At 39.2% G+C, this 19945-nt stretch overlaps 1 protein-coding gene across 3 annotated transcripts in view; it reads left to right on the forward strand.

Annotated features, from left to right (window-relative positions):
* Positions 1–10308: 10308 nt before the first annotated feature.
* Positions 10309–19945, forward strand: part of UPP2 (uridine phosphorylase 2) — a 42611-nt gene continuing 32974 nt past the window's right edge. The window contains exons 1-2 of one of the 3 annotated variants that reach the window (XM_072612038.1): positions 10309–10709; positions 19788–19905. In XM_072612038.1, the coding sequence (XP_072468139.1) occupies positions 10648–10709; positions 19788–19905 (180 nt within the window). In that variant the 5' untranslated portion in view covers positions 10309–10647. Of the gene's footprint in view, positions 10710–16359; positions 16681–16706; positions 18313–19787; positions 19906–19945 lie in introns of those variants that run through there. The other 2 variants (XM_072612039.1, XM_072612040.1) reach the window with 2 other exon arrangements.

Raw genomic sequence — 19945 nt, forward strand, 5'->3', positions numbered from 1 at the left:
TTTGTTTTGAGTGAGGGAGGGCTGTGCAGGTCACCAGCCTCACTTCTCCTCCAGAGCCATCTGAATCCAGTGACCAGATGTTCATCAGGATGACTGGGGATGACCCAGGATGAGGCAATCGGAGTTGAATGACTTGCCCAAGGTCACACAGCTAGTGAGTATCAAGTGTCTGAGGTGAGATTTGAACTCAGGTCATCCTGACTCCTGCACTGGTGCTCTAAACACAGCACCACCTATCTGCCCCTCCCCACAATAAGCATTAGTATAAACACTCAGGACCTAAAATAATTCTATAGGCAAGTAGAAGAGAACCCAAAGACAGCCTGAGCAGGTGAATCAACTTGCCTCTGATAAATGATTTCATTCTTGTGTTGCCCATTCCATGGAAAATTTTAGAAGGAGAGGGAGAAGAGGAGAGGTAGCAGTAGTCTCTAAATGCAGATACCTCATCTTCCATCATCTTTGCTTCCACTGTTTCATATGCCTGGAATGTCCTCCCTTCCCTTTGCCTGTTGAATTTCTATCTACCCTATGAAGTCCAAGAAAATGACTTCATGAAGCCTTTTCTGATCTCCTATCTATAAGGAACTTATCTTCAGGACTTCACATAGCATATTGCTTGTATTTCTCTGATATATTTGGCATGTATTATTGTTTATTTCCACTTTCTGGTTATGTGGTATCACTATTCTACACCAGCAGTCTCCAAAGTAGTCACTGGTATGACTACAAAAAAATTGTGGTATAAGTTTCAAATCTCACACTTCCTGCTGTAGTAGGGGTTTTGTGCCTGCGTAGATTCCCTAAAATGATCTTGCTTTCATGGAAGATGCTGGGGGATCTTCTTCTGAGAGACTACAGAACTGGCATATCTTTAGAACTTCTCCATTGACCTACCACATGGTTGGGAGCAGCCCCTTTCCATTGGCTACGTAGTTAGAATTGTCGGTGTTTTTAAAACTGCTTTACTAAGCATCAGGACTCTTTCATCTTCAGATGCAAATTCAGGAAAAGTCCTGATGATGCTCATTCAAGCAGTTTTAAACACACAGACTCTATGCTGCCAACCCCATGGTAGACCAATACCGAATGCTCTGCATGTGCCAGTTCTCTAGTCCCTTAGAGTCTTACATGTGGGTAATGCCATCTTAGATGATCTAGTTATGAGCCAAACCCCCATTACATAGAAATAGTCATATGTAGGGTTTGTATTCAATACTACCATACTTACTTTTTTTACCCATTATCTCTCAACACTCTTCCAATTTCCCCTTCTGTTGCTTCTAATCCACTCCTCTCTGTAGTGGTTAGTTATAAACTAACCTGGGCACCAATAGCAACAACTGCACAGGTCCCACTGGAAAAATATCCTCCAGCTTGTACCCTATGGACTACCTCAGAGCTATTGGGTCAGGATGATGATGAAGGAGTGAGAACCCTGCACCACCCCCATTTTTATTTTGGATTAGGGTGAGTTCACAATATAAATCTATCTATCTATTTGTATATAATTTATAAATAAATATATACCTACTGGGACTACATGCTAAAATACTGTACTGTAAAATATGTACTGGTAGGGCTGTTTGAGGAAAAACATTTGAAGACACTGAATTAGACTCCACAAAGGTGTAGCAGTTTCTATAGTACTCTAGAACAGGGCTTCTTATACTTTCCACTTGAGACTCTTTTTCCTGTTTCGGCAGCATTCTTGGATGCACAGTGCAAAGTGCACATGCTTTGTGTTCAGATCCAAGGCTGCAGTGAAGTTGAGGATGCAATAAAGGCAAGTGCTACCAGAAACACTTCAGATTCATTACGCATTTGACTTTTAATTAATTTTTGGTCATGCGTTCAGAAACCTTTTACTGTTGCCAATTTTTTTGCAACCCCATATGGGGTCGCAACCTGCAGTTTAAGAAGCATTGCTCTAGGACACCTAACTACTCTCAGTTTCAAAGCTGCATGTTTTCAGTAGTTATATTTATACAACCATATCTCAAAAATCCATCTGGTTCATTTTCTCTGAACATAGTAGGCAGAAAACATCATTCAAACAGCAAAACTTTTAATTAAGAAAAATAATAAATGAATAATGATGGAAAATCAAGTAGAGAATCATTCTGTCTCCCCTCTCCACCCAAGAAGTAACTAGGTGGTGCAGTGGCTAGAATACTGGTCCTAATAGTCCAAGAGTCAGGAGTTCCTCAGTTCAAATCCAGCCTCACATACTTACTAGCTGTGTGACCCTGGGCAAGTCTTTTAACGTCTCTTTCTCAGTTCTCAACTGTAAAATGGGGATAATAATAGCCCTTAGCTCCCAGAATTTTTATGAGGATCAAATGAGATAATATTTGTAAAGCTCTTAGCATAGGACTTAGCACATAGTAGGCACTTAATAAATGCTTGTTCCTTTCCTCTTACTCCTGCATAGACAAAGGAATATGATGTCCTGTAGATTCCTATATCGGGGAGAAGGAAAATCAATAGGATCATCAATTTAGAAATAGAAGAGACCTTACCCCTTTTAATCCAACCCTCTTGTTTTATAGCTCAGAAAATGTAGGCCCTAGAGGTGAAGTGATTTATACAAGCCCATAAAGGTAGAAATGAGGAGATCCAGAATTCAGACTCTTGATTCTACAATTGTAACTCTCTTTCTGCTGTACCTCACTGCTTCTCAACTTATGGGATAATTCATGCCCCTAAAACTATATTGCAGCCATTTGATGTGTCTCATTGTTGTTCCACAGCACCTTGGATGCTACCATTCCTTCAGTCACCAGAGCTGTTATTTGCTAATAGGTATGAGGAGAGATGAAAACACAGAGAGAAGAGAGTATCAAGGAGAAGAGTGTGATCAACAGTGTCAAAGACTGCAGAGAGACTGAGGAGATGGTTGAGAAAAGGCCATTGGCTTCAGGGATTAAGAAATTGTTGGTAACTTTGGGGAGAGTAGTTTTGGTAGAATGATGAGGTTGTAAGTCAGATTCTAAGGGCTTAAGAAGAGATAGAGAGGAGAGAAAGTGGAGGCACCTATAGTAGATGGCCTTTCCAAGGAGTTTAGCCACAAAGGGCAGAAGAGATATAGGATGATACTTAGCAGGGATGGAAGGATCAAGTGAGGGGTTTTTGAGAATGGAGGAAACACTGAAAATAAGCAACAGCATGGAGATGACAGATCTGATGGCAATCTGTTGGAAGAAATGGATGGAATGGGTTTGCTTGTGCAAGTACCAGGGTTGGTTTTGATAAGGGGCAAGGTGTTATAAAAATCAAGTTAGTGAACATGTGTAACATGCTTTGCAAACCTAAAAGGGTATATAAATGTTAGCTATTGTTATTTTTCTTCTAACTAAGAATATACCACTCATTATTATGACCAATTATGCAATTACAACCTCTTTTATGCATATTAATCATGCCTTTCTAAAAAAATTGAGGTAGTTCCTTGAAGACAGCATCCATGACTTCTACTATGATTTCTATAGCACTGGGTGCAGTGGAGGCCCACAAATATGCCCAATAAAACCTTATAGATTATTTGGATTATTTACTACATGGAGAGTCCACCTGTCTGAAAATATCTTATCTAGTGTCTTGGGCAGCAGAGAAACCTGCAAATGTTCATTCACGTAGCTGATAAACTCCTTGAGTGTAAAAATTGTCTTTAATTTGTTTGTGTTTTTTTAATGTCCAGCATCTGGTACATTGTATATACTTAATAAATGCTTATTAATTTGGAAATGGAGATCACATTCTCCATTTCTATTCCATTTGACAAAGATTGTCTTAAAAATATCAACCAAATTCAGTGAACTTTTGTTAAATTCAACAGTTTAGACAAGAGGTAAGACCACCTGAACTAGGGTCTTGGCAGTCTTGGAATGGAAAAGTGAGGACTTATGGAAAAAATGTGAATGAAGAATTAACAGAATTTGGCAAGTAAGCAGACATTGTAACTGAGTGTCCGGGAGGGCAGTAATACTATTACCAGAACTTGGGGAACAGGGTGCAAAAACTGGCTTCCACATAGCTATTACCTCATTGCACTTAAGCCAGTAGTAGCTACCAACTTCAGCGCTCTTCCCACTCCATGAACTCTTGCCTCTATCAAAGGTCACACTTGCCTGCCTTCATGACATGGTCAAATAATGAAGGTATTGATGTAGTGTTCACATCATGGTGCTGTGAGGAAACTAAAGAGCCTCTAGAGAAGATCAATGCGAATGATTGCAGAAAAATGCTACCATTGTTCATATGCTATGCCTCAATGAATTTGCAGTCTCATCAGTGTGAGTATCCCTTCTGTTGCTGCAGATCTCATGAATCAAAGAATTATTAATATTATTGGGTTTAAAATGTTTTTGAATTTTTATTTATTTTATTTTTAATTTATGGAATAAAACAAGAATTTCCATAACATAGTATAATAAAAAAAGATGATTGCCCATGAAACTACAAATCTCTTATGGACAACTTGCTGTTCCTTTTAAATATATAATAAAGTTATCATGTAGATTTCTTTATTTTTCCTTTCCCCACCCCCCCTTCCATTATTGGGACCATAGATTTAGAGTTGTGAGAGACCTTGAGGTCATCTAGCTCACCTGCCTGAGATGAGGTGGAGAAAGGATCTTCACTAAAGTCTTCTTCTATCAGGTAGAAGTGGAAGCACTAGGATTTGAACTTGGGTTTTCTGAATTCAGAAATATTTCTTTTTCCATGGTGTCAAATGAGACCACCAGGGAAAGATAAAAAGATGAAAGACATTATTTAGCCAAAAGGTGAGTAGGAAGAAAAGAGTCTTATAATTTGTCTTCTAATATAGGAAGGGTTATCACAAGGAAAGGAGTAAAATGGATATAGAAGAAATTAAGTTATAAGCAAGAACTACTAAGTATTGGACTGTGCAGCAGAATGTGCTTGAAGAACCTGCCTGAACTCAGTCCTTAATGATTAACATACACATACCCCTCATACCTACCCCATCCCAGTCATTCTGAGCCTCTGGTTGCAACTATTCATATCTGGCTTTTCATTCTGTGCCCTTCTCCCCCTAATCTACTCCCAACTGTTCAATCTAAAGCTAACTTACTCTTCTACTAGTTCTCTGGAATGGCTGCTCGATAAGTGAGAGAATAGATTTTATCTTAAATTTTTTCTTTTCTCACTTCCTACATCCTCCTGCTCTCACTAAGACCTAGTTCCCTCCTGATGACCCACCTTCCCTGAAAAAATTGAAGCCACTTTCAGGGAGCTCCCTTTTCTCCCCTTTTCCTCATCTTGCATTCTGGTCATTCTTAAAGAGGAGGTTACATTTACCAGCTTAGCTCCTTCCAACTAAATGCTCATTTCACAAAAAACCACCATAACTACAAAAAGTGGGTATACTCATCTAAACAGCAAGTAGAAATCTGCAATATACATTGGAATATGCCAAATATTCTACCAAAATTATACCAAACATACCAAAAGAATGTATAGAATATACTAAAGAACTTACAAGAGTGAATGAGCTCTTTAGCAAGGACTGAGTTGAGATCTCAGCTCAAACCAAGAGAGAGAGGAAACCTAATCTCAGTCAAAGAGGTCCATTCTAGCAGTCTCTAGGTAGGTAAGCTGGAAATAAAGGACATGTTAAGTAGTTGATATTTCCTTTACATATCTGCAGCTTCTCTCTCTACATGGATCACTCTTTTGAATAGTCTCTAGAACTTCATGTGTCTCTCTCCCAGAAGCTCTGGCTCCATTTCACCAAGTTCCTCATGGCAGGTTGTACCCAATATTCTCTCCTACACATATGAGTTCTATCTCTCTTCATATGAATCAGCTCAAAAAATGCCCAAGGCTTGGCTGAAGCCAGGTTATAGAGGAAAGAGATATGTGATATGACTACACAATACTTTCTTGATCTCATATATGTTTAGAATGCTAGTCTTAGAGGTGGAAGGAAATTTTCAGACCACTTAATATAACTCCCCCATTTTTACAGAGGAAATTAAGGCCCACAGAGATAAAGATTTGCCCAAAGTCACAAAAATAGCAAGTGGTAGAAGCAGAATTCAAACCCAAGTCATCTGAACTAGAAATCCAGCACTCTTTCCCCTTAGGGTAGGCAGGGGAGGGGTCCAAAAGTCAGTAAGCAGCAGACATAGGATCTGATTTCTTCTCTCAAACAAGCATGGCTGAAAGGCAAAATTAGACTGGATGTAAACCCCTCATGGGACAGGTCATATTATAATGCTTTCATCACTAAGGAAGAACTAAGGTTAAGTATCTTGCCCAAGGCTAAATAGTGAGGAAGCTGGATTTGGATTCCCTGACTGAAAAAACCAATCCTTTGCCCATGCTGAGTCACAGCATCCTGCTCAGCCTGCAAGTGAGAAAACTGCTCAGTGATTGGAGGGGAGCTAAGATCTTTCACTCTCCAAAGTACACGATTGTATATTCTCTTTTTTCCTTTCCTCATGAAAAGCATTGACTGGTCAAGTATGGCAGAATCCTAAAAAAAAGCAGAATAATTCCCCCTTTCTCTCCCTCTACTAAAAAAAAAAAAATAGAGCAGAGTCAAGGCTTAGGGAAATTGGAAAACTATGGAGCATAAACGGTTTGCCCAGAAGGCCCTAATTAACTCTCTATTTTCATAGAATCTATAAGCAGATTCTACAATTCAGTGGGGGTGATGAGGACTTTCCTTAATGTCCAGGGGAGCTACTTCACATGACATATAAATCTCAGCTGGAGTTCCATGGTACTGTTGCAGATCAAAAGTGTTGGTTAGCTAAATCCAAAATCTGCACTAGAAACAGGCATTTTAATAAGCCAAATTAATTCACTGGGTTAATTAATTACCTGACATTTATCTAATTAGCTAACACTTTCACCTATCAGAACCAGAAGTAAATGCCAGATTGGAGTCCCTGTACCCCTGACATGACTCCTTAACTATAAACTAAAAGTTCCTACGAGTAAGAAACAAAGGGAGGTGGCCAAGAAAACTCGAGATGCTGAATGCTCTGCATTGTCGTAGATTGCTGGGAAAGAACACTGGGCAGGCCAAAGTGGGCTGAGACACGAGGCAAAAGGCTCTATTGTTGCCATAACCAACAAAGTGGTATAAGCCAAAAGACAGACTGTTTGTACCCAACTCATCCATTGCTTTCCAGTCGCCAATGCAGACCCAACTGGCATGTTTTCTTAAGCTAGGAGTGTGAAAAACTTCCCAACACTTAGCTCTACGAAGTGGAATGGGCTGCCTTGGAAGGGGGTGGGCTCCCCCTTGCTGGAGGTCTTAAAGCAAAGACTGGATGACTATTTTTTGGAGATATTTGATAATTGGTCAACATGTTAGGCACTTTCTTTTAATGAAAAAAAGAGTGTCTGTGAGGATTCTATGCCCCCTCCTCTGGTCACAGCAAACAGTTGGTTCCCATTTGGGAGAGACTTATAAGGATCGTGAAAGTACAGTCATTGCCAGGATGGATTCAACAGCTGATGAAGTAGAGACAGTTAAGGTCCATAGCTTCCCCACATTTAAGTTCTTTTCTGCAAGTGCTGACAGAATGGTAATTGATTACAATGGAGAGAGAACACTAGAAGGTTTCAAAATTTTCCTGGAGAGTGGTGGACTAGATGGGGCAGGGGATGATGATCTAGAAGACTTGGAGGAAGCTGAAGAGTGAGGTATGGAAGAAGATAATGATCAAGCAGCCCCAAAAGATGAATTATAAAGAGGAGAAAACAAAAACAAGACACTACATTATGGGCTGCTCCAACCAAGCAGCAAATGCATCTGGAAACTTGTAAGATTCACAACTGAAGGAGAATGTTGATTGAAAATCCAGGAATTTTTTAAAAAGCAATATTCATTCTAAAATGTATGTAAATTCAACTGTCCTTTCCTTTATGCTTTTCAGTTTTTGAAAAGTGAGTTATCTTTGATAGCCCAGATCTTTTGGTGAACGTCCTTTTCTTTCTGTCAGGTATTCTGCTAAGCTCAGGATATAAAAAGAGGCAAAAAACCAATGACTGTCCTCAAGGAGTTTATAGTCTAATGGAATGGAATGTAGAGGGAATTATTTTTCAGGTGAAGGTTGAACTACATGGTGTGGTTTTGTTTTTTTTTTTGTATTTCCAGCACTTCACAAATGCCTGTTGATTGATTGTTGTTGAGGTGACCCTGGGGGAAATTCTGAGATTCTTAGATTCTAATTAGAAACCTCCATGGATCTTCTCCAAACAGAACTGCAGAACTCCAAACAGTGATTTGGGGGTGAAAATGGCAAAAATTGTTGCATGTTACTTGTTGCTCAGTTGTTTCAGTGATGGGTTAGATCAACTTCTTTGGTCCCAATCTGTGATTTTACCAGTAGCAAAAACTCCCAATGAAGAAACTCCAGTCTCCCAATATAGACAGACAATTGCATTGCAACTTATGATCATTGCAAGTTCATAAATGAGTGAATGAATGAAAAAAATTTGTTATCTCTTATGTACCAAGCACTGTGCAAATTTCCAGAGACACAAACAGAAAACAAAAAAAGAAAAAGAAAAAAAAAACAGTCCCTGACTTTACAGCTCTCATGTTGTAAATTGGGTTGGGGCAGGGGGTAGGGGGGGCGGAGTGGAGAGAGCACTTTTTTTTAAAAGAGTTCAGATGAGAGCTGTATGGGAAAGCCTGGGAGTCCTAAGGATAGAGATGAGAAGGACCTGACATTATGTAGTTCAATTACTTCCCTCTCTGATTTTACAGATAAGGAAACTAAAGTCCACAGAGGTTACCTGATTTGTTCAAGGCTACAGAGCTAGCTTACTTAGCACAGTTCCTGGCACATAGTAGATGCTTAACACATTTTACTAACTGGTTGGTTGATTGCTTTGAACTTCAGTTTTCAGACTCCCAGGCCACTATATCAGAGGTGTCAAACATGCAGCCTTCAGGCCATTATGGTCCTCAACACTCCCTAGAGCATCCACAACCCAATTAAAATATACCTGGGAAATATTTAACAACATAAGTAAAAAATACAATAAAACATAATAATATTAATATATAGTTTTATAAGTAAATATGCAGCCTGAAGAGATCCTTATGATGTAGTGGCCCCTATTTCCATTTAAGTTTGAGACCTCCACCATGTTGCCAATTTAACTGCCTTGGCCCTTTCCTCGTACTCTCTCCATCTCAACCTTCAAACTCTGCTGATGCCTCCCCAAGAAAGAGATGAATTAGTGGCTGGGTTTTATAGAGCAGAGGGTCAATGTGGGGGTATAGGAAGAAAAAAAGGAGCTGTCAGCCATGGCAGCACTATGGAGAATGGTTATATATGTTAACACATACTACGGTATTAGAGAAAAATATACCTACTTCGCACATTCTTGAAAAAAATCAATACTTATTATTAAATTCTAAATGTTCAGGGTAGTTTTGCATCTATGAATATTTTACACTTTGACTTATATGGGAGCCATGAGAGTAATGTTCATAAGGCCTTCATCAGCATAGAACTGCAATTGGCTTCCATAGTAGGGAATTTAAAAAGGAAATAAATTTCGATTCTACTGAACAATGTTGAATTCTTCCCGAAAAGAATAGTGAGAATCAGCAGGGCCATAGAATATTAGAGATGAGGGACCCTTGAGATCTTCTAATTCAACCACCATATTTTATAGATGAGCAAATTTAAAGATTGAAGTGACAGTAAATATATGTGTATGTATGTATATGTATAGAACAACACACACGTATATGTGCATGTGCATGTGTATTATGTATGTACACACACAGATATGTCTGTGTGTGTTTATCCATAGAATCCTTTACAGGGACACTGTTTTCTAAAAATGTCAGATGGATATTGCAGCAATTCTACCTGGATTGGCCCCCAAACAGTCAATTCATAGTGACACACTCAGCCTGATAGACAGTCCAGATACATGGGGAGGCCTCAGGAAATGAATACTGTTTAAATATTGGCCATCTGTATGAGAAACTTTGCTAGCAAAGTCCAAGGGATGTTGTGCTTAAGTATTAACTTTGGATGTTATCCTGACTTAAGATTAGAAAGAATGGAAATAGAATGTGAGAGTGATGGGGGTGGGGAAGTGGTTTGGAGAGGGAGGTGATTGTTTGGGGACTGAAAGTTCTCACGTGTATTGGATACTTTTGCAGGAAAACCCAGTGGGGTTGTTATGGAAACCAGCAGAGGACTTGCATCCATGTACCTAGTCTCAAAGCAAATAAGCCCATGTGCTCCATCCAGACTCATTCTGGGATGGGGGCCAGATGTGAGAACATGGACAAACAGAGAGCAGGCTTCCAACTTGACAGTGGGGATAGGATGCCACACCTTCTGAGGGAGCCAATCTGTTGGATGAAATGTGTCGGTGATGTCTGAACTATAGTATATAATAAAAGGTCACCAGAAAAGGAGGAATATTTGAATTTATTGGGGTGATGAAAAGCCCCAAGGGAAAGTTCCATTGCTAATCTCTGATGCAAAACACAGGCAAGGGACATCGTTCTAATCACAGCAAATGTGCCTGAAAACTTCTGTTTAGATCCACAAATTAAGAGTGGACACTGGTATTTTTTTTTCCTTCTTTTCATTTCAAACTCAGGACTGATTGTCTCAGTCGAAAAGCATGACATCTATTTTAGCTGACTCCAGTAAATCCATGAGGACTGACAGGAATACTTATGTTGGGTGAGTAATTTTGACATTTTTGGATTTGTTCTGATTAGATGAGAACTTCTTAGATGTTGTATTAAATTCAACTCTGAATATTGATCTGTGCTCCTATTTAAACTCCTTAAGTTTAAAGCTTAGGCAGTAGAAACAGCATTTATAATATGAAAGGAGAGAAAGAAATGCAAACTGTCTTACCAATAACATTTTCTTTTAAATCAGATTTCTGCACACTGATTTATCTAAAAAATTGAGGCAATATAAATCATGGGAACAATGTTAAGGCTTTAACCAACTCCCCTAAGTGAAGAAATTCAAAGTCAAGCTTGAATTGCACTCCAGAGAATTCATCCTTCAACTCAGGAGACAATTGGCTGAACCTGGGACCTAATTAAAGGTGCTTTCCAGTGCCCCAGGGAGGTCTGACTGTTTCCAGTAGCCCATTATGGAACAACCTCACCAGCTTTGTAACTGACTTTACATAAAATTTGCTTCCAAAATATCACACGTCGCACAACTGTAGGCTAAGCATAAATCTGTAGAAACTGTTGGCATATTTAGCTTAGGTGTTATCCCCAACTTCACAGAATGCTGTGGATCATTAATCTTCATCAAGCTTCAGGCATTTGTGAAAGTACTGTGTGTTGATTCACTGTGGGTTGTGTGGAATTTCCTCTATCATACTTCAGTCATTCTAGTATTTTTTTAAAAAATCACTTACCCATCCTTAGCAGAGGTGGCCCCTGTAGTGTTCATTCCTTCAGGAGAGAGACAAAATGAAAGAGAGACAGAGACAGAAAGAGAGAGACAGAGACAGAAAGAGAGACAGAGAGACAGAGAGACAGAGAGACAGAGGGACAGAGAGAGAGAGAGAGAGAGAGAGAGAGAGAGAGAGAGAGAGAGAGAGAGAGAGAGAGAGTATGAAAGATGATGAAGACAAACAAAGCTGTGAGGCTGTATTTTCTAAAGGCTGTCCATGCTGTGTAATGTATGAAGCTCTGAGGAGAGGTTTGCATTTCTTCCTTTCTGTACTGTGGGCTGTAGAAGAGCAGAAAAAGGAAAATCTAAAACGTTCAACAGTGTCCATAAAGCAAACAGAAATCTAACAGCAAACACTAGTCATTTTTAAACTTCTTCATTCTTCATTTATCCATTTATTTGCTTATTTAAAGTTGCTGCCTGTTGTGGTAATGAACTGGTTTCTTTTTATTCCTTGCCCCAACCCTGCTCCCAGCTTTCCTTTATTTTTTCCCATCTTTCCCTTATAACAAAGAAAAGTAGTTAAATAAGACCAACCAACATAACTGATCATGTATGCAGCATTCCACACCCATAGTCCCCCACCTCTCCTGTGAAATAAAGGAGTTACATTTCTTCTCCAGGGCCAAGATTAGTCCTAATTATATCACACTTAGCTTCATCTCATTGCTTTTTCATTTGAATTATTGTGGTCGTTGTGTAAACTGTCTTCTTGGTTCTGTTTATTTTACTCTGTATGAGTTTATATACATTTTTTTACTCCTTGCTTCTCCCAGTCTTACTCTATTTTTTTCCATCCTCCCCTTTTAACAAAAAAAAGTAATTAAGCAAAACCAACCAACATAACTGATCATGTATACAGCATTCCACACCCACAGTCCCCCATCTCTCTAATAAAAGAGGAATTATATTTCTCTATTCTCCAGAGCCAAGGTTAGTCATAATTATATCACACTTAGCTTCATCTTATTACTTTTTCAGTTAAATTATTGTACTCATCATATGTGTGTGTGTGTATGTGTGTGTGTGCACATACATAATTTTCCTGGTTCTGTTTGCTTCACTTTGCTTGAGTCCATTTGACTTTTCCCATGTTTCTCTATATTCCTCCTATTCATCATTTCTTGGGGCACACAGTGTCTTGTTACATTCACATACCAAAATTTGTTCAGCCATTCCTCATTAGATGGGTATTCTCTTTGTTTCTAGTTCTTTGCTACCCCATACACACACACACACACACACACACATGCACACACACACATATAGACACACATACATACACACACACATACACACATATTTCAGAAAGATGAGATAAAAGATTCGTGCTGTATCAAAGATGGAATGGAGTTCTAGGTGAGTCTTTATTACAGTAACTGATGATGTTGATATTTGGAACTTCTTGAGAAAGTCCTCCTTCCAAGGCATTAAGTTAAGAGTTTACTGACAGAGAGGATTCTCAGACACGAAGGTGGATTTACTGTCAAGGAAAAGGATCCATTTTTCTTTCCTGGGAGGTTTTGCTTTGTCTTAAAGGGTAGGTTTAATCTGGCTGAGGTGGTTTGGAGGTTCATTCTTGAAAGTCAGTGAAATAGACAGGATAAATGATTAAGAACATTTGTCAACCTCTTAGTAATAATTACAATAGTAATTAATATTCCAACACGTCAAAGATCTGTGATTTGATCAATATGAGTGCTCCTTCCCTCCACAGATTCATAGATATACTATGATTTAGTAATGATGGTCCTCAGGAATTGCTGGGGTCGCCCCAGTGAGGAGCCTCTCTGAACCTAAGAGAGTACTCAAATGACACACATTTGGGAAACTAGGTGGCATAGTGGATAGAGCACTGGGCATGGAGTCAGGAAGACTTGAATTCAGCTCCTGCCTCAAATACTTACTAGCTGTGTGGCCCTGAACAAGTCACTTAACCACTGCTTGCCTCAGTTTCTTCATCTATAAAATGGAGATAATAATAACACCTACATCTCAGGGTTGTTGTGAGGATCAAATGAGTTAGTAGTTGTAAAATGTGTCTGGTATAGAGTGAGTGCTATATAAATGTGAGGTATTATAAGAATGATGATGATGATGATGACATAATATTCCTCACTACTCCCAGTATGGTTGTGGTAGGTAATCAGTTATCTGATTCATAGCTCAAGGCCCCATCCAATGCGAAAATTCTTCTCTCCTTGTTTGACCATACAAGAGACACATAAATCCAAAGAAAAAATCCTTTAGACAGGAAGCAACCTAAATAACAAAGAAGGGGTTCAGTGGCAAAACATTGTCTGAACCCATACAATAAGGGATTACTTCCAGGGGAATTATATACTAATTCTTTTTTTTTTTTAAATCCCACTGGTTCCTCAGTATGGCAGGAAAAGCGTACCGTCATTTCAGAAGTCATTGCCACAGTAGTAAACATTTATAGTTCACTGTCATCTACCTCTGGGCATTTCTTTCTGGGAAGTCTCTTGCAGCACACTAGAGAATAGCCAAATGCTTTCACCTGGGCTCTAAAGGTTTGGGTCCAGCTGTGACTCTGATGTTGAGGGATATCTTGGCCAGAGAGTTCTATATGGTCTCCCCACTCTAATGCCAGCTCTCTAGAATGATTCATAGCTCCATCTACTCCCATGTTCACTTGATTCCTACTCTGTATGCATGCTGTCCTCTTTTTAAACATTCCTCCTGGTGACACACTCCTCACCAAGCAGAGTCCTTGCAGAGTGACCTCACTTCACTCTAGACTTGTCTAAAGCCCTTTAGGAAACCTAGTCCTCTAAACTTCTCCTGTTGACTGATAACCTCTTGCTGAAGTCCTAGTGACATGTCATGGTCTTCCTCAAAAACGAAGAACGGACACAGAGCTATGAGTAGAGTGAGCTGCATGAATGGGGACCCAGCTAGCTGGGTAACTCAGTTCATCTGCTCTTTTCTGTACCCCCTCTTCTTTCTCCTCTCCAAAGGAAAGTAAATTTCTATGGCCAGAGAATGCCCAGTTAACTTAGGGTTTAATGGCAAAATTTGTTTTTCTTTCTTCCTTCCTTCCTTCCTTCCTTCCTTCCTTCCTTCCTTCCTTCCTTCCTTCCTTCCTTCCTTCCTTTCTTTTTTTCTTTCTTTCTTTCTTCCTTCCTTCCTTCCTTCCTTCCTTCCTTTTTCTTTCTTTGCTTTCCCCAAACCTTAAACCTAGTGCGCTCTGAAGTCCATAGATTGTACACCAATGGGTCTCTGCCCAAACTCCGCTTAATGGCTGTTTTCTAAACCCTCCTATCTTCAGAGTGATTATCAATGGTAACTGTGGCTCTTTCCCTCCCAGTTTGATTTACTTATTTTTTCTTTTGCTCATTAAAGGGTCCATTTCCTGATTACTTCTTAGAGTGCCTTATTCACTAAATGACCATACCTTCAGAACTCTAAGTGAGTACCTGAATAGGCCAAGGTCTCCCACTGCATCCTGGGCCTTCTCCAGTCATGCTGATGAATATCTGGTCACTGGATCCAGATGACTCAGGAGAGGTGAGGCTGGTGACCTGCACAGCGCCCCCTCCCTCAAAACAAAGTCAAGTGCAAGTCATGTCATCATTTCTCTGATGTTACAGTCTTCTTTGGCAACTAAGGATGAACACGGACAGTAACATGTCTTTTAAATGGAGGAGAGAGCACACATTTATTAAGAATCTACTATGTGCCAGGCACCATGCTAAGTGCTTTGTAAATATTACCTCATTTGACAACCCTTTGTAAGAGGTACTAAAACACATATAAATCTATTATTGTAATTTCAATACCTTATTAAAGACCATTTCTACGTATACATACACATACATATACATAATATATCTTCATAAAAATATAAACACACATATACACACATATGTGTATAGACATGTATATGTGTATATTGTTTGTTGTCAGACTCATACCCTAAACCTTTTCAGTTGACATACTACAATAATAAAATGTTGATATTTGTATAACACTGAGATTTGCCAAATGTTTACATATGCTATATCATTTGAGGTCTATAAGAAGTGTGTAGGGTAATTAATGTAAGTATTATCCCCATTTTGTAGATGAGGAAACTGCGGCCTAGAAATTCAAGTGTCTTATCCAAGTTACATGGTTAATAAGTGGTAAAACTAAGACTTGACCCCAGGTCCTCTGAATCTAAACAAGACCCTATTCCATTATACCATAGTGATTCTTAGGTTCTGTTACAGGTCTAGAGAAAAACTTCAGCTCGTGAAAGCAGTCTTTGGGAATAAAAGAGAATCTAAATTATACAAAAGGAGCAGATGGAAGGAATGTATATGTTTATATGAGTTTGGGAAAGAGGTACTGTGAGGAAATTGGTTTTTGCCCCTCAGGAAAGGCAAATAGCCCCCCTGAGGAGGTAATAGTTGAATATCTGAGGGTTCTGTTCTGATATTTTAGTACAATCTATAAAATGATGTCCTTCTCTACCTGGGGGTGGCTAATTAACCAAGTGCTAGTCTATTATACGACCTGGCTAGGGAAACTCAACCAGAGATTTTATTTTACTCTGTCCCCTAAAGGAAAAGCCAGAGCCACAAGATAGAACACAAAGAGGAACTTCTAAAAGTCTGAAAAAGACTCCCTTGTGAAAGGGGTCCTCAGATGGGTTCAAGTGTAGGAAAAAGAAACATGTTCTTCTGAAGCTATGTTAGCCAGGTCAATTTTTGATTAGATATTAACGTTGGGATCAGAAATCTGTAACCTGGGAATTTTCTTCTCTTGAGGATTTTATGTCTCATTAATTTTCTTTTAGTTTGATTCCTTAGTAAAAATGTCTTGAAAAATCTTAACCTTGCATTGATTGACTGAGGAAAAGGAATTTTCTATACTTCAGAGAGGATAGAAAAGGAATACTCCTGATGACTTAGGCATAACAGTGACAGTTGACTAAAAGAATTCCAGATAGAAGAGGAGCTGGAGCAGTAAGGAATGGGAATCCGGGGTGGAGTTAGCAACAGCCATAGGTCTTATCCCTTTCCTTTCAGATATAAGGCTTTATAGAGAACAACAATAGATCCCAACGTTTCTTAGTTAGCAAGTAATAGGATTTTTGCCTTTTTACTCTTCCCATTTGAGTAACTGGGAAAAATAAAGAGTCTTCTCTAAAATTATGCATGGTGACGGAGAGGCTAGTAGCTGAAAGGAAGAGAAGGTAAAGAAGGATGGCCTATGGAGAGAGGTCAGTCAGTGGTAACCAGGAGAGAAGGGAAGGACTTAGGAGGGAGTTTTATTTTTTTCCCTTAATTTTGAACTGAGAAAATGATATCAAAAGATTGGGTGACTCTTTAGATACTCACTCCGGCTTGATCTGAGAAATAGGGCATTAGGTGGCTATAATATAGATCAATGAGAAATGGTGGGAAAGAAAGAAATATGACCCTTCCCTTTCTAATCCTGCTCTCCCCTCCCCCACTCCAACTGCCAGGGACAAGAAGCAGCAGCCAGAATGGGACTTGTGAGAAAGGGCCTGTACTAGGGGAGTTATACTTTCATCTATAAGAGGTTGTTGGGAAAATATGTATCTCTCTTTATTTATCTATACACTTATATCTGTCTATACATACATACACATGTAGTAGGGACTAATGGTTGTTCATTCTATGCATTCTGTTGTGTTTTCCTCCTTTTAATAACTCCTCTGTAATATTTCCTAGTACATGTTTGCAAATGAGGATCATAGATTTAGACCTGGACATTAGAGATCACCATCCTAGTCTATCCCCCTCATTTTACAGAGGCATCTAGGCAGCACCAAGGTTAGTGTAGTAGACCTGGAGTCAGGAAGACCTGAGTTCAAATCTGGCCTCAGACATTTGTTATCTGTGTGATCCTAAACAAGTCCCTTAACCTCTGTCTGCCCCAGTTTCCTCAGCTGTAAAATGAAAATGACAATAATAGCACCTACTTTGCATGGTTGCTGCAAGTATCATATGAGATAATAATTGTAAAGTGTTTAGTACAGTGCCTAGAAGATAGTTGATGTTTAATCAATGCTCATTCCCTTTCCTATTAATGAGACATCCATCTCCCTCTACCAGGGGATACTAGGCATTTTTCCCTAGGTTCTCTGATTGGAGGCTGTGAGCCAAAGGAATGAGGAAATCCCACAAAGTGTCCTGGAACCTTTTGGGCCAACTCATGGATAACTGTTGACTTTCCTCCTTTCTCATCCAAGACAATTCTCCACAGAGGCCAAGGGCAGAGCCTAACTATTGGGAGATTTGCATCTGGAGGATAATATTTGATTTGAATTTCAGTTATAAATAGGACAGGGAACAGATTTTCCATTATGTTGAGAAAAAGATATGAAGTCAATATGATTATTCAAAAGCTGACTCTCTCAACTGTGCGTTAGCCAGCATTCTTCTTTTCTGTCTTCTCTTTTGCCATCTTTTTTATCTTGTGATTGCATTTCTGGATTTCCCTCCAGGAGCTCTTCCTCTAGAGAATGAGCAGGGCAAGTCTGGGAGAGTATAGCAGTCAGCTTTGCTCCCTGCAGGCCGCTACGAAAGTATTGACTCAGATGAGATTTGTATTTGTTTAGGTGTGAATGGTTGGTAAAAGTCAGGTAACATCTGTGACAAGTCAGAAGTTAAACTGTGATTTACTGAAAGGATGGGGAAAGCTTAAGTCAAGAGGTAGGAATAACTCTATGTGCAGTACATCATTAGAAGGCAAGGTGGACTAGAAAGGAAGTTATGGTTTGGGTTAGAGCTGAGATGAAAGCAGACAGGGAAAGTGGAGAGACTTGAAGGCTGTGGTCTGAAGTCAACATTTGATCTGGAAGGAGCTATTGAAGTACTGGGGGAAGGTGAGTTATATGGTAAACCAAGTATTGACTATAATCTGAAAATCTTTTACAATTGGAGGTATTATAATAGTATTCCTTGTTTCTTGACTTGTATTATTTTGTGTTTGATATTTGCTCCTTTAGTATATTCTCTTTCTCTATCTCTGCTTGTCTCTCTGTCTCCTTCTGTCTATTTCTGTCTCCTTTTCTTCTCTCCTTTCTCTCTCTCTCCCCCCTCTCTCTTTCTGTCTCTCTGTCTCTCTGTCTCTCTCTCCCTCTCTCTCTCTTTCTCCCTGCTCTCTCTTTCTCCCCGCTCTCTCTCTCCCTCTCTCTGTCTTTCTCCCTTTCTCTCTCCCTCTCTTTCTCCCCCTCTCTTTCTCTCTCTCTCTCTTTCCCTCTCTCTCCCCCCCCCTCTCTTTCTCTCTCTCTCTCAGCTTCTCTCTCTGTGTCTCTTTGTCTCTTTTACACACACACACATACACAAACACCCACATTTCTATCTAGAGCTTCTGATCTCTATTGGAAAGATGTTCTTAGAACAATAGATTTGTTACTTTTCATTTTTCTTCTTCTTATCTGGACCTTGGTATTTTTTATGATCTCCACTCTTTATTTCTTCTCCTGCTCTTTGTTCTTTTATAGCTCCAATTGTTTATGACAAATAGACCTTTTGACTTTGTTTTTTTCTCCATGTATTCCTCTCTCTTTGCCCTATCCTCTTTGTTCTCTATTTCTCCTCATTCACCTCTCAAGAGCTGTGTACCCTGTTATCAATTGCTCAATAAGCATTCATTAACTACTTACATGGTGTCAGGAATCATGCTGAGCACTGGAGACTCAAAGACAAAAACTAAATTGGGATCTGTCTTCAAGTAGTTTATAGGCCAGTCAGATGAGATAAGTATATATGTTAAGTATATCTATTATATATATATATATATATATATACATACATATACATATATATGAATATATAGAGAGATTTTTGTGGGAAGTCATTACTAGTTTGGGGAGGCTCAGGAAAGGCCTTCTGAAGCATCTTTTCATGCTCTTCCAACCAAGTTTTCTCTCTTTCTTCTCAGACTACCCTTATCCGTTTGTTTCAGCTTGATTATATGCTTCCGTGATCCTTTCCTGCCATAATATTTTTTGGCCTACAGCTAGTCATAGGAGAAGGAATAGTTCTTTCAATCATGGCAGCCATTTATTGACAAAGTGAATGGAAAAACATCCTTCTTTTTCTGACTAGCTTCCACGTCAGGGGCAACCTTCAAGATTCCTTGTGTTGGGAGGTCATGCTCAAGAAATCTCAGCAAATCATATGACCCCAGTGCAAAATTTGTTGCCCACATGAGAGTTGAGAATATAATATAAACCATATTGGGAAATAAATATGATCATATTTCATAATATATTTGAATCTGATTGTTATTCTTCATCTCCTGTATAGGATTTATTCATTGACTTCTTCTGCATTAATTCTTCTTTTTTTTCAGAAATAGGTTTGTCTATGTTAAAAACCCTCACTTGGATTCTATGGATGAAGACATTCTTTACCACTTGGATTTAGGAACAAAGACACATAACCTTCCAGCCATGTTTGGTGATGTAAAGGTAAATAAAGAAGTCTAGGATATTGGCAAATGCTGACTTT

Source organism: Notamacropus eugenii, chromosome 5 (genome assembly GCF_028372415.1).
Source record: "Notamacropus eugenii isolate mMacEug1 chromosome 5, mMacEug1.pri_v2, whole genome shotgun sequence".
In the NCBI taxonomy this organism is placed as follows: Eukaryota; Metazoa; Chordata; class Mammalia; order Diprotodontia; family Macropodidae; genus Notamacropus; species Notamacropus eugenii.